Raw genomic sequence first — 14,748 nt, forward strand, 5'->3', positions numbered from 1 at the left:
TATTATGATCGGACAGCCAGGGCCCGTCGTTTTGAGGTGGGCGATGAGGTAATGATATTGCGCACATCGCTAAAAAACAAACTCGACGTGCAGTGGGAGGGCCCAGCACGGATTGTTCAAAAACTGTCGGACGTTAACTACGTGGTGAGTCTGCCAGGAACACGGAAAGCACAGCAAGTTTACCACTGTAATCTGCTCAAACCCTAAAGACAACGGGAAGCAGTGGTGTGTGTGATCGTAAACGTTCCCGAAGAGCTTCCGGTCGAGCTTCCGGGACTAGGCTCAGTGACGAACAGGAAAGACACCGATAAGGTCATTACTGACTTAATCAGTAAAGCACCGCTGTCGCCTGAGCAGAAAACCGAACTACACCAACTCTTATAAGAGTTTCAAGGTCAGTTCTCTGAGAGGCCTGGTAGGACTTCTGTCCTTACTCATGAAACAGAACTTACCTCCCCAGAGCCAGTACGATCCAAGGCGTACCGGGTGTCACCCCGCCAGCGCGACATTATGGAGGCTGAGGTAAAGAAAATGCTACAGCTCAGTGTTATTGAGGCGGGTGAGAGTGATTATACCTCCCCTTTGATTTTAGTTGAGGTACCGGGCAAGGAACCTCGTCCTTGCGTCGACTACCGCAGGCTTAATTCCATCACTAAGGATCAAATTTATCCAATCCCTAACATCGAGGAGCGCCTTGAGAAAGTTAGTAGCGCTCAGTTTATTTCCACCCTAGATCTTGTCAGGGGTTATTGGCAGGTTCCACTTACAGAAGAGGCTAGTAGGTATGCGGCGTTCATTTCACCAATGGGACATTCAGTCCTAAAGTTTTGAGTTTTGGTTTGAAGAACGCGCCATACTGCTTTTCAAGCCTCATGGACAAAGTGTTGCGGGGACAGGAAGAATTCGCTTTACCGTATTTAGACGACGTAGCGATATTCTCCACATCCTGGTCTGAGCATATGGCACACTTGCGGGCAGTGCTAACCCGCCTGCGCGAAGCGGGCTTGACAGTCAAGGCTCCCAAGTGCCAATTAGCACAGGCCGAGGTTGTCTACCTCGGTCACGTGATTGGACAGGGTCGTCGCCACCCCTCTGGAATAAAGGTGGCCGCTGTGCGAGACTTCCCGCAACCGCGCACGAAGACCGATATTCGGTCGTTCTTAGGTGTCGCCGGCTACTATCAGAGGTACTTCCCCAGGTACTCCGATATAGCAGCTCCCCTGACGGATGCTCTAAGAAAAACAGAGCCCCAAACAGTCGTCTGGGGCGAGACAAAGGAAAGAGCTTTTAGCGCCCTAAAGAGCGCCCTAACAAGCCATCCTGTGCTACGATGGCCAGACTACACAAAAGGGTTCGTTGTTCAGTGCGATGCTAGTGAGCGAGGCATGGGCGTTGTACTGTGCCAACGGAAAAATGGAGAAGTGGAACACCCCGTCCAGTATGCTAGTCGTAAGCTGACCTGTCGTGAGCAGGCGTACAGCGCCACAGAGAAAGAGTGTGCGTGTCTCGTGTGGGCCGTTCAGAAATTGTCATGCTACCTTGCCGGCTCGAGGTTTATCATTGAGACGGATCACTGCCCTCTCCAATGGCTGCAGACCATCTCTCCCAAAAATGGCCGCCTCCTGCGCTGGAGCCTCGCTTTGCAACAATATTCCTTTGAGCTGCTTTACAAAAAGAGGAGTCCCAACGGTAACGCCGATGGCTTAAGTCGAGGCCCCTAACGTAGGAATCCGCCTCAAAGTTGTTTGTTACTGATGTTTTCTTCCTGAGGCAGGATTTTTATCATATTGCTTTTGTTTAGTGTTTCAAAGTGATGACGTGCTTTCTAGTGCAATTTTCCCATTTGTGGACGCGTTATGAATGCTGCTTGACTACTGTAAGAAACTAGGCGGTAGTATAAAAGGGGAAAGAGCCTGGCAGAGCTTAGTGAGGGTTGTGTCGTTCTTGCTGACTGAGCGGTTGCGTTACGGCGTAGTTCTAACGCTTGCTGGGAACGAGAACAAAAATGGCAACGCTCCCGAAGTCACTTTGCAGTGTCCTGTGTGAACCTGAACCTGAGAACGAGGCCTTCTCTGTGCGCTGCGCTCAAGCAACGCCGAGGTACGACCGATTTCGATTACGAGCATCATCGAGCGACATCCCTCCGGACAGCGGATGGAGTCCCCTGACCATCCGGATCTCCTTCTCCCGGCGGGGCGGTCTGTTACCTTTCGCCTAGTACGCGCGGTATAGCCGGCGCGGATGCAACGGACGCCGGGGCTTCGTTCAAAGTGGCGGTCATTTTGGCCCGTTCAGCGCTGCCGCAACGCCTACCGCCAAGCGCATTCAGGCAGGTTTCAATGCCACGTGTCTTCGTGTGTGCGTGTGTGTGTGTGTGTGTGCATGTTGGTGCCCACGCTTGTGAAAGCGCGGCAGCCGGGGAGAGGAGCTCCCCAACTGGGAGGCGAGGAGGTCTGACCGGCGCCGGCCTGGCGGACGCGTCACGTCACGTCTCAACATGTCCGTGCGTCGCCGTCTCGTGCGCCTCGTCCCGAGCCGTTCCTTCTTGCCCTCGACTCCGAGGGTATAAAGGCAGCTGCCCCGGACGCCAAAGACGGGCTTCGATTCCTTCCGTTGAGTAACGTGGTCGCCCTTACCGGCTGCTCTTTTGCGATGCTAGAATAAACAAGTTGTTCTGTTGGCAGTCGACTCATCCTTTGCCAGGACCTTCGGATGTTTCTAGCTGTGCCCCAGACCGCCAGGCCAACGCTACCCTTGGGGCTTGCGACCCATTTGCAACAGTCTGCTTTTGCGTCGTCTCCTGCGCTCGCTCTTGGCTCTCGAAAGCGCTCTTGTCTCTCGATATTGGATATGTAGTGCGACGACCTGAGCGAAGAGGAAAAATTAGCGGCAATGTGCAGCGCGGCCGTTCAAGCGACCTGCCAGTCAGCCTTGATGCCGGCCGCTAGCGTCAGAATAATGTGCTAGTATGTTGTTTGTTCGGTTTCACACCATGCTCTGGAAAGTCTAAATTAAAAAAAATCAATTTTGATGGTTATTGGTCAATATCGAGCTGCTGGATACAAGCAAATTTTTTCTCATACCCGCTTTGCTGCTGCGCCCAATGCGGCTCGATCGCCTGGCGTCTGCTTTTTCTGCTGCAGAAGGCGCGGCGGAAAACGAGCATATCTTTAAATGATCATAACATGTGGTTCTCAATAAAGCTTTGACGAAAGTAGCATCTTAGTTACAGCGCTGGTCAGTCCCTGAACGCCCTCAGCTGCGGCATCGATGCGAAACAGGCTAGGTTTAACGAAGAATAGAGTAGCCAACGAGCAGATAGCTAGTTCGTGGCTCGGCGCACCTGCAAGCGGCGTTGTTGCTGAAAGCTCAGATTGCTCACAGATTGGCTCAGCGGTATGCGACTCTTAGTCGCGAGGCTGCAAAATTGAGCAGCGAGCGCCTTGCCCGCGAATGTCGTTTTTCGACCAAAGCGACCGTTTGCGGTAGTCGCTTTTCGACGAAAACGGTCGCTTGACCTCTCCGACTATCAAATGTAAATGGGCCATTAAAGACTAATGAATAGTCTTACGCTTTCCTAATTACGCAATTGTGGTCCAGAAGGAACACAGCCTTTTACTTGCATTGGTATATATGCTTCGCTATAAAAAGGACAAAGTTTATGAGAAAAGTTTATCCATCAAGTTTCGGAATTGAAATCTATCCGCACCGTAGATTCCGCGGCTGACACGAGATGCCGCGACTACCCTGCTCCTCATCGAAACGCCCTTGAAACTTTGTGCTCGGATGGGGCTCCTTGCATTATGTGACTCCAGGTAAATGGGCGTTAATGTTCATGAAATCCATCCCGAGTTCGCAATGTTCGCGCCGAAATGTCTTTTCCAGCATGAAAAAGATATTGCAGACAAAATCCAGCATTATTTCCAGCGCCGGTGGTTGTTTTCGTCGGCGGTGCATAACAGTACAAAATAATTTCGAAGGGGTCTGAAGCCCCTTAAGCCACCCCCTGCCTACGCCCCTGCCTCCGGAGTAGCGTTTCAGAGATAGCACAGATGAGCGATGCACGGAATCCGGCTTCTTGAATTGGGGCGATTGAGTGGCGATGGTTTGACGCATTTGGGGTTCACAAGAGCGCTGAAGAGCCGAGGACTGGGCCACAGTTCCTGCCCCTCGCCTAACAATTCTTTAGTGACTGGAATCACACGAAAAGAACTGTTCCTAGCTGGAGCTTCTAATCTCCAGCATATGTGCTTGGCCTTAAACTTCAACACCAGAGCAAGGAAACGGATGCTGCTTAGCTGGGTAAGTTCTGTTCTGACAAGTCTTGAGTTAGGACTCGTTCGTGATTGCCTCCTCGCAGAGAATGAGAAAATCGTCCGCATATCTGAAGATGGCGAGCCCTCGCCAGTCTCAAAGTGCGTCCTGCAGCTTCGTCCCGAACACAGCCAAAAGGAAATCACACAGCTGCGGTGCGACCCTTGAGCAATGCGAATCGCACTTTTTTTTAAGGAAGCAGCCATCTTCGAAGCTGACAACCGTAGCCCACAAGTAAATGCTCAGTAATTCAACGAATGCGACCAACATCATCCCGACGGCGTTGTGAAGCTGAATTACTCGTTGTTCTTCCGCAGTCGCACGAACGTCAAGTAGAAGACTGGCGTGGAGGATGGAGTAGAGCACGCCCTGGATGGCGATATACAAACTGGGCACGACATGGGGACGATGATCCTAAAGGAAGGTTGTAACAGGAATGGAGTGGCGGATCTTGAACACGGCCCGAGAGGGCACTTGCGAGAGGTGTTTTGCCAGGAAGCTTGTGAAGGGCTCTGGCCAAGTGCTCTTCTCAGATACAATAGCACGAAAGGAGACCGGGTTCTTGCGCGCTGTGCTGTATAAAACACAGACATCGCGCCTCGTTTTGTTCCCTTGACTTGAGTCGCCGCCTTGATATGGTTCAGTTCTAAGTAGTTAACAACGTCCCTCTTCGCTCGCTTAGCTTGTCTCACATCAGCAGCAACGCCGTTCTTGCGGATGGCTCTGCTTGCTTTTCTTCCAGATGTCCCAGCGTAAGCGACCACAAATCCTCGCTCCTTGTTTGATAGTCACAACCTTCAGCCATACAGCTTCAAATCCTTCATAATGGATGTGCGCCGCAGACTTTGAGACGAGGCGCTTTAGCTGCGGTTTAACTGCTGCTGAACCTTGTTAGAGCGAAGCTGTGGCGTGGTGGGCATGTAGACGCGGCTTGGCTTCTTTAACGCTCTGTGCGTTCCGCGCACTGGAGAGGCAACGTTCGCACGCTGCCACCGTTGCAGCTGGTAGTTAAATAATGGTTGATCGCGAGAGGTTGGTCACCCAATGAGTTGTGTTGTGTTTTATGGCACGTAGGCAGCTAAGGCTACCATGTTCCAATCACAAGGCAAATGAAAAAAGTTTTTTGTTGAAATTTGTAGAACTGTGAAAAGTCACAGGTGGTATAGAGGATTTAAAGCGTTAGTACTACATATTCATCACATAGAAACCAAATTTTAAAGATGGTTATTAGTAGAAGCTTTAAAAAGGGTTGGGTGACATCAGCAGTTATCCTTGGCTGGGCAATGATCTCTGCGGCTCCCAGCGAACCAAATAAAGACCTCCGCCTTCTTCCGAGGAATGAGAAAGTGACTGAGGTCTACCAAAATATTAGCAGAACAGTATGTCAGAATTTAGAGTATCTTTGAAAATCCCGCTTCTCTGAAAAAGTTTACAACGCAAGACATGTCAACAATTGCATTATATCATAAAACCACGGCGGGATTAAAAGGAATGTATGCATTATAAAATTGGATAAAGTACTTTTTATGTTCTCCAGTTTAATGAAGTAGAATAAATGAAGTTAAGTGTAAGCTCTTCTCCGCATTCTTCGCAAGCAGGTTTGGCTTGTTTTCTTAGCAGGAAGTGGTGCGTTAGGTGGGTGGTGCCGATTCGGAGACGGCACAGAATCAGTTATTTGAAACGTTCATGATGCAAAATAGGCTTTCATTCAGATAGAACCAGCTTTACCAAGTATAGTTTGATATTTATTTCCTTTTTCTGAGACGGTTGCCATTTTTCTTTATGTTCTACTATGTGCATTCAATCTTTAAAAGGTATATTTACTTTCCATATTTCCTTGCCACGAGCTTGAACAAAGCGCAAGTCTGCTCTCTCGTTGCCTTTTATTCCGACGTGACTCGAAGGAGAGTTAACCTTGAGTTGTGACTGTTATTGTGGTGTGTATGATGTCACCAGGTAGTAGAGTGATTGCATTTTTAGAGTCAAGACCAGTAAGTACACTAATGAACTCTGAGTAAATAATACTCGTCCTGAAGTTCTCGTTCATTATTTTTTCTACAGCTAAACAAATGGCGCAACTTTCGGGAGAAAAAATGAATGCACACGGTGGAAGTTGTACTGATTCCTCCCAGTTCTCTCATACTATTTTGCTGAGAACGTAACCATCTGGTTTCGAACCGTCAATAAAAAAATCTGCGATAGCGCCATTTTTTTCCTCAATAGCGAGATATTATTTTATGATATGTAGATGCGAAGTGTGGTTTTTTCGGAACAGTATAAGAGTGAAATAGCAGATTATAGGAAATTAGTACGAAGGAGGTAGTGTGTCTGCTCTTTGGACAATCCCAGGTAAAGTGTCATGTATATTGAGATCCTGGAAAATATTATAGAGTCGCAATATCGGTAGTCTGGTAGCTTCAGTCTGTTGGTGAATATTATTGCAGAAGGGCGTTTTGTTACGAGTGGAAAGCAGATATGATTTGGTAGATATCTTACTTTAAAGAGATATGCACAAGTTTAAGCAGTTCTGATTTCAAGTGAGGGTCCACTTGTTTCTGCATAGAGGTGGACTGTCGGAGATGTCCTGTATGCACCACACGACAGGCGTAGGGCCAAGATGTGTACTGGATCCAGACTTTTTAGTTACTACGGTCTGGCTAAACCGTACGCAATGCACCCATAAGCTAAGGAGGAACATATCAAAGAGCGATAGATGTGCAGAAGACACGTTCTGTCAGACCCCAATTGCTTCTTCGAAAGCACATTCATTATGTTTATAGATATGGATGCTTTCTTTTTAAGTGAGTTTATATGGGGCAGGAATGATAGTTTTTATCGAATGTTGTGCCTAAAGGTTTATGGTCTTATTTTATTGGTATCATGGCTTAATTTGGATGTAGGGCGGGGTCGTTGTGCAGGCCTGTGTTGAGGAAGAAAATAAGTGCGACTGTTTTTTGTGGCGAGAAGACAAACCCTTTTCCATCTGCCCAAGTCGCTAGTTTGTTTAAATTCAGTTGTATCGGTCGTTCGCATGTTGACAGGCTGGAGGTTTTGCATGTTATTTGAGTGTCGTCAACATATATGGAATACATGAAGGACTTTCGAATTATTTTCGCTATGTAAATAAATTTCACTCTAAAGAGCGTGGTACTTATACGCCCCTGCGGCACCCCATCCTCCTGAACCAAATTTTTGGAAAGTTTTGAGTCCAGGCGTACACGAATTGAGCGTTCAGACAGGAAATCTTTCAGGCAGTTAAGGATACTTCCTTGGACACCTAGGTCTGCTGAGTCGCGCACGATGCCAAACCTCCAGGTCGTCTCGTAAGCCTTTTCCACGTCAGAAAATACCGGTTGACAATGTTGCTTGTGTATGAAGGCTTTTCTTAGTGTTTTCAAGGCGGACGAGATGGTCAGTTGTTGAGCATGCGTTTTTAAACCCACATTAGTAAATGTCAAGAATTTCACGGGTTTTGAGGATAAACATTTACTGATATTCAGTACATTTTCGAAACATTTGGCGATGCATGTTGTAAGTGCTATGGGTCTGTAGCCAACAACGGAGATGGATGCCTTTACAGCTCAGGAATGGCAAAATAATTGTTTTTTTTCAAACCTGTGGTAATTTTTCCAGTTTCAAAATTTTGTTCAAGAATTGTAAAAGTGCTTCTACTGAGGCTTCGCAGAGGTGTGATACATCTCGTAATGTATATCATGCCGGGTGCTGTCTGTTTACCGGCTGATAGTACTTTATCGACTTCCTCGAGACTAACCAGGTTATTGTATGGCTCGTTCGAACCACCACTAGTTGGAAATCTTTGTTTTTCAGCTATGTTTCTTAGTTATAAAAATGACTGTGAATCGCCGACTATCTTGGATATCCGTGCATACAGGTGGAGCAGCCAGTGACGTAGGTAGCTGAGCGGGTATAGTAACTGAAGGCTGAGTAGGTGTGCGATGTCTCATAGAGTATTATTGTGGCTGGCGCTGGAGCTAAGCAGCTGGCATGTTCTGGTGGCCTCGCGGTCAGGTCTTTTCCTCGCGTTGCGCGATATAAAGCGGTGCCGGTGCACAGGTGCGGGCGTAGCGGCGTTGTCGCCATAATAACCGTGAGGCATTCCTTCTCCGTCGTGGAATAACTAGCCACAGCCATTGACATGCAACGGCTGGGGTATCCGATTATTTGTTCCAGGCTATCATTTTTCACGAGGGCGGCAGCTAGGCACATGCAGCTCGTGTCAGCTTAAAGTTTGGTCTGTGCATCTTCGTCAAGGTCCCTTAGTATCAGAGCTGAGAGTAGATGGGGCTGAAGTTTCGTGAACGCTTCCGTTTCCGTGCCTACTGATTTGAATGAAACGTGTGCCTTTATCAGCTACGTCGGAGGTTCGCCGATAAATGAAAGATTCTTAACCAACCGTCTGTAATGCGCACACAGCCCCTGAAATCTGCGGAAGGCCTTCTTATTGTGGGGCTACGGGACCTAAGCAACAGCAATTCTCTTTTATGTGCTGAGGCTGATGCCATCTTTTCTGCTTATTTCACCGAGAAACAGCGGCATCTGTTAGACGAAGCGACGTTTTTTATGCTTCAGGGTAAGACCAGGACACTTGATTGCATGGTGTACAGCCTTCAGCCTCTCGAGGTTTTCGCCGAAGCTCGATGCGAAGATTCGAGCGTCATCTAGGTCCACTAGACAAGTTTGCCACTTCAGACCTGCCGAGAACATATACATTGATCACTGAAATGCAGGCGGTGCTGAAGAAAACTCAAATGCTATCACCTTGAAATTGTACTTAGCGTCCGGAGTGATGAAAGTTGTAGTTTGTTTGAAGAAATCAAGAGAAAGCATTCGAACCTAATCGGCCGTAGTTTTGCATTGCTCAGCATCAAAAATCTTTTGCCCAAACTGCGGATCAAGCAATAACAGAGGGGAGAAAGTAATTCAAGTTTGAGTATAAAAGAGAAGAAAGCAATTTTAATGTCAAAAGGCAAGTGCTTTCGCTTCACCATGCAAGGCCATCAAGCCAAGAATTGAAGAATAGGATTGGACGGTAAAAAATGCAGACGAAGGTATGCAACCTCTATGTGTGATCCCACCTTCATTAATAACTAATCAAAAGAGCAGGGATCTCCCGAAAGTGATAGAAAAGTAACCCTGCATGCCTAAGGAGATGAGGATAATCGCGCCAAACAAAGTGTGCTAATGCCGACGGTGACCGCTTGGAACAAAGGGACTAAGGTAAAAGGAATGTCTCGAATAATATTTGACAGCGGAAGCAAAAGGGGCTTTATTTTCAACGATTGCTCATGACGGCTAGGTTGCCGCCTGCTAGGAACCGAAATAGTAACTATTGGAGTTTTTTGGGGAGTACAGAAGCAGCGAACATTCCGACGCGTAGAAGTGTGTATATCCGGTAAGGATGACCCAAAAATAGAATATAAATTTGAGGCCTTGGAGACACCTACTATATGCGGCCAAGTCGTATAGTAGGTAAACTGACCAGCAGATCAGGAAGCCTCTGCGCGAGCTCTCATTGTTACCAGGTGACGAGTTTGAACACGCCAACACTGCCCTGATTGACGTCTTCGTCGGTACAGATCATTCTGGTAATTTCTAATTAGCAAGGTGGAAAAATTGGACCCTGGGCAACTGGCGCCCGAAGCAGTGTTTGGATGGGCAGTGCAAGGCCATACTTCATTTTCCCCTCAGGAAGCGTCTTGCGCTCATGCACTCGTTTTGAGTGCGAATGTTGCAGATGAACGAGTTGAGCCTGTTTTGACGCTCTTTGGGGAACTAGGTGGCAAAATTAACCCTTCCGACATGATCACCAGGGGCTTACCGCAGATCACCTAATTGGCAGTGACCTGTGGTGGAACGCACCGTCATGGATTACACGAAGAGCAGATGCCTGGCGACACTAAAGAATACAGAGGTGCTTCACGCCTAACCAGCTTGAACAACGAAGGGAAGTAAAAGCTCCGAACACCATCTGCGGAGAATAAAGCGAACTCCTGGGATTGGATCTAAACAGCTCCGTAACTAAGGTACACCAGGGGACAGGTTGGATTCTGCGATTCATAAAAGATTGAAAACAAAAGAAAGGCAATCGGGACGCGTAAAGGCTCTTCGACTGCAACGTGCACAGACTTACTGGCTAAAGCAGGCACAGAAATCAGAATTCTCTACCCAGCTGCAGTGCGTAGCCAAAGGAGATAAGGCCCCACGTGACTGAACCCACAAAAACTTTTACGGAGAGATGACGGCGCGTTGTTGCGGATGCGCAGTCACCTCTTTTCAGCGCACAAGGAACTCGACGAGCGGCACCCCATCGTCCTGCCAAAACAGGATAGATACACCGTCTTGTTAGTTCATGAGGCTCATTGGAAGCTGTCGCGTGCAGGAGTGCGGAACACGCACGTGCAGCTTCGCAAAAGGCTTTGGATAATGCGCGCCCGGCAATTGGTAAAAACTGTTGTGCGCTCCTGTGTTTTGTGCCGGCAGCTGAGTCTCTCCTGCGTAGAAATGGAGACGGGCAACTCCCACCCGACAGAACTTGTCATGCGGAGCCTTTAGATGTCGTCGAAGTGGTTTTTGCTGGCCCACTGCTCGTGAAAGAGGGTTAAAGTTTAGTTAAAGTCTGCTTTATTCTCTTCACTTGCGTGTGACACGTCTATGCGTTTAGAGCTGGCAAAAACGTCCATTAGTGTTTTTTTCTCTTTGCCATTTTCAATACGTCTCCAGTTTCTCCCCTTCCCTGCTTCAGATGACCTTCTGGCCGTGCTTACCGCGGAGCTTCCCGAAGCGGAGGCGTTTGGACGTTCGCGCCGTGGTCTTCCGAAGAAATCAGTTAAGTGCCTTCCCGGCCCGCCTGAAACCAAAGTTCTTCGCCAGAGCTAGAGCGCCGGCGCCTGTCATAGGTGCCGCGGTGGGAGGGTGCTTTGGACGGCGTGGGGAGCGTTCAAGGGCACTCCGAACGCCGGACAAAGAGCAGTTCGCTACGCTGACTGATCGAGCGTTACGAGAGATGTGCAGCGGTTCGCTATGGATTCTTTGTACTTAAATTGGGATTGAATTCATTGAGTTAAGTTTTGATCGACTGGATCAAGTATGAACATTTATGATTAGGCCATCCAATAGCGGCAGCCACGCACAGTTACAACATTGACACCATTTCTTGTGAACATACAATTCACGACAGCACAGTTTTATAAGGAAACCGTTCGGATTGTGCCAATAACGAGTTTTAATACTGTTAGCTCTTAGCACTTGCATTCGAAGGTTTCATGTCCGTCCGAGAATTCAAGATGGCGGCCGGAAATCTCAAGTCAGCAAAATGTGACCCCCCATCACGTGACGGCGTGTGCGCAACAGTAAGCCCGCCACAGCGGCTGGTTCACCCCCTGCGCTGGAGTTTCGGTAAATACGTACCGCCTGAGTTTGTGCCGAGATTGTTCCAACGTGGGGTCGCCATTGGTGACAAACTTCTTGTCCACCCGTTTGGTGTAGTGGGTTCGAAATGCTAGCAAACGAAGCGTCAAAATCAGGCGCACAAGGTTGTTAGTCGAGTTTAAGTGTCGTTTGTGCGAGGGATTTGAACCGAGGACCTTTGGTTCTCAAAAAGTAAAGGAGGCGACCGTCGGAGGCCCGTGGCGGGTGAAGCAGGGGTCACAGAGGGATGCTGGTGGTACCAAACGAATCACCGTTTCATGGTGTACCCGTTGATATTCGAATTTGTCGAAAGCATAGGAGGAAACAACTTATATAACACTCTCCATTTGATTTCGCATTCGCGAAACATGCTTAATCTTTTTTTTAGTGTTTCCAGTATTCATGCGACATCCGTTCAGAAAGATTACAATACGCACACAGCGTCTATACATGTAGTATTAGGGAAACAAAGATTTGTAAATTTCATAATATTAAAACAGCGCTAAGCAACAAGGATGAAGAACGAAGGGAACACGCACAAAGGCGCCTTTGTGTATGTTTCCTTCATCCTTGTTGCTTAGCGCTGTTTTAATATTATGGAGCATATCCAACTCGCCCAATCTGCCGTTCTTCTACGATTTGTAAATTGTTGGGAGCACATACCTGCACTTGAACGTCTGTCAACCTGAGCACGGTGACATATGTGCCGTCGACACTTTGGGGTTGTTCACGAAGAGCAAACATTGCCATTTCGTAGTATTTGGGATCACTATAAGGATTGACCGTATTATAGCCACCAAGGATTCCTATATCACGAGCCTCTGCCCCAATGGCGTAAACAGCGATTAACAAAAGTGCTCCGTTGCACATTTCCTGTAAGAAATTTATATGAGACATCAGACACTTTAGAGAAGCAGGGCGATTTCAAGAAAGAAGCAGTGGGTAACTTAGTTTAAGGCACGCAGTCAGAAAATCATCACCATCAGCCTGACTACGACCCCTGCAGGGCAAAGACTTCCGCCCTGCCTCTCAAATTAAAGCTTTTTTTACCAGCTGCGCCCTTCATTTGCCCGCAAAATTCCTAATCTCCTCCGCACATCTAACATTCTGCCGCACCCTGCTACGCTTGCCTTCTCTTGTAATCCACTCCTTTACGCTTAAGAGCCAGCGGTTATCTCGCCCTCACATTACATGCTGTGCCCAAGCCCATTTCTTTCTCTTTATTTCGACTAGGATGTCATTAATTCGCATTGTTCTCTCAGCCACTCGGCCTGCTTCCGGTCTCTTAATGTTACACCCATTATTCTTCTTTCCCTAGCTCAATGCGTTGTTCTACCTTAACCTGAATCCTTTCCTTTAACCTCCCCGTTTCTGCCCCATGGCTGAGTACCGGAAAGATATAAGTGCATAGTTTTCTCTTCGCGGACATTGGTAAACTGATATTCATGTTCTGAGAAAGCCTGCCATATGCAGTCAACTCCATTCATATTCTTCTAGTTATTTCCATCTCATGATGCGGATAAGTGTATTCCTTTACCACTTCCAGCACTGCCGATTGTGAAGGGCTGTTCTCTTGCTAGACTGTTAAACGCATTTCAGGAGTGCATGTTGCTGGGAGAGTCGGTAGTACATCGTTGAGTACAGGTACTGCGCAAAATAATACAAACATGGACGAGAAGGGCCCTTCTGCCTTCTTGTGCCCTTCTCGTTCATGTTTGTATTATTTTGCGCAGTACCTTTACTCAACGACGACTGTTAAACATTACTTTGGTTTTCTGTATGCTAATTTTTAAGACCCGGCGCTCTCCTCTGCCAGCCTAACTAATTGCTCATGCTCTGCAGTTCATCTCCTGAGAGACTCGGCAAGACAGTTTCATCGCCGAATCGAAGATTATTTAGGTATTTTTCATTAGCTCTTATTCCCAACGGTGCACAGTTTAGGCCTCTGAATACCGCCTGTAAAGAAGCGGTGATTAGCATTGGCGAGATCGTGTCTGCCTCACGCCCTTCATTACTGCAAATTTATTACTGGCTTTACGGAGGACTGCGGTAGCTGCAGCGCATTTGCTATAGGTGCCTTCCACTATTTTCCCATAGGCTTTTCTACACCCAGATTCCGCAATCTTGCATGATTGCTGAGGTTTCTACTGAGTCAAATGCTTTCTCGTAATCAATGACGTCTCTCTGTGTGTTTTGGTTATATTCCGCGCATTCATCCATATCCTAATTGATGGTGTGAATATGATCTTTAGTGTAATAGCCTTTACGAAAGACTGCCTTGTCATTCGGTTCATTGAAGTTAAAGATTGCCATAAATCTATTAGTTATTACCTTAGTGAATGCCTTGTAGGCAACGGACAGTAAGCTGATCGGTCTCTAATTTTTCGAGTCCTTGGTGTCTCCTTTCTTACGAATTAAGATACTCTTAGCATCTTTGCAACCTTCTGGTACGCTCGAGGTCATCAGACATTACGTATACAGGGTAGCTAGTTTTTCTAGCACAATACTTCATCCGCACTTCAACAGATCTGCTGTTACCTGATCCACACAAGCTGCTTTTCTCCTTTGCGTTACTGCAAAGGCTTTCTTTACTTCCTCTCTTGTTACTGGTGGGATGACGAATTAATGTTCGCTGCTGTCTCTCATTAGGGGTTTCAGTACATTGGTTACTCTATAGATGTGTGTAGAACCGTTTGGCTACTTTAACTATCTCATCCATATTGCTATTGACATTCACCTTCATGCCTCTTAACGCATCTATCTGCTTTTTACTCATGCCTGATTTTCTATACACCGCTTTGAGTTTGCCTTCGTTCTTGGATGCTTGATTCTGTACATAATAGACTTCTTTATTTTGGCTACCTGGCGCTTTTTTAAATTTTGATAGCTCTGCTAGATCTGTTCTATGTGCATGGTTAGACACCCAATTACTTTGGCGTTGCGTAATCAGATCTTTCGTCTCCTAAGATAGCTTGCTTCTATCCTGTCGAACCATCGTATCGCGTA

General features: G+C 47.3%; 1 protein-coding gene across 1 annotated transcript in view; it reads right to left on the reverse strand.

Annotated features, from left to right (window-relative positions):
• LOC144134730 (salivary cystatin-L2-like) overlaps nucleotides 1-14,748 on the reverse strand; it is a 44,760-nt gene that overhangs the window by 11,793 nt on the left and 18,219 nt on the right. The window contains exon 2 of the mRNA XM_077667574.1: nucleotides 12,406-12,615. Coding sequence (XP_077523700.1) covers nucleotides 12,406-12,612 — 207 coding nt within the window. The 5' untranslated portion in view covers nucleotides 12,613-12,615. The remainder of the gene's footprint in view (nucleotides 1-12,405; nucleotides 12,616-14,748) is intronic.

Source organism: Amblyomma americanum, chromosome 5, assembly GCF_052857255.1.
Source record: "Amblyomma americanum isolate KBUSLIRL-KWMA chromosome 5, ASM5285725v1, whole genome shotgun sequence".
In the NCBI taxonomy this organism is placed as follows: domain Eukaryota; kingdom Metazoa; phylum Arthropoda; class Arachnida; order Ixodida; family Ixodidae; genus Amblyomma; species Amblyomma americanum.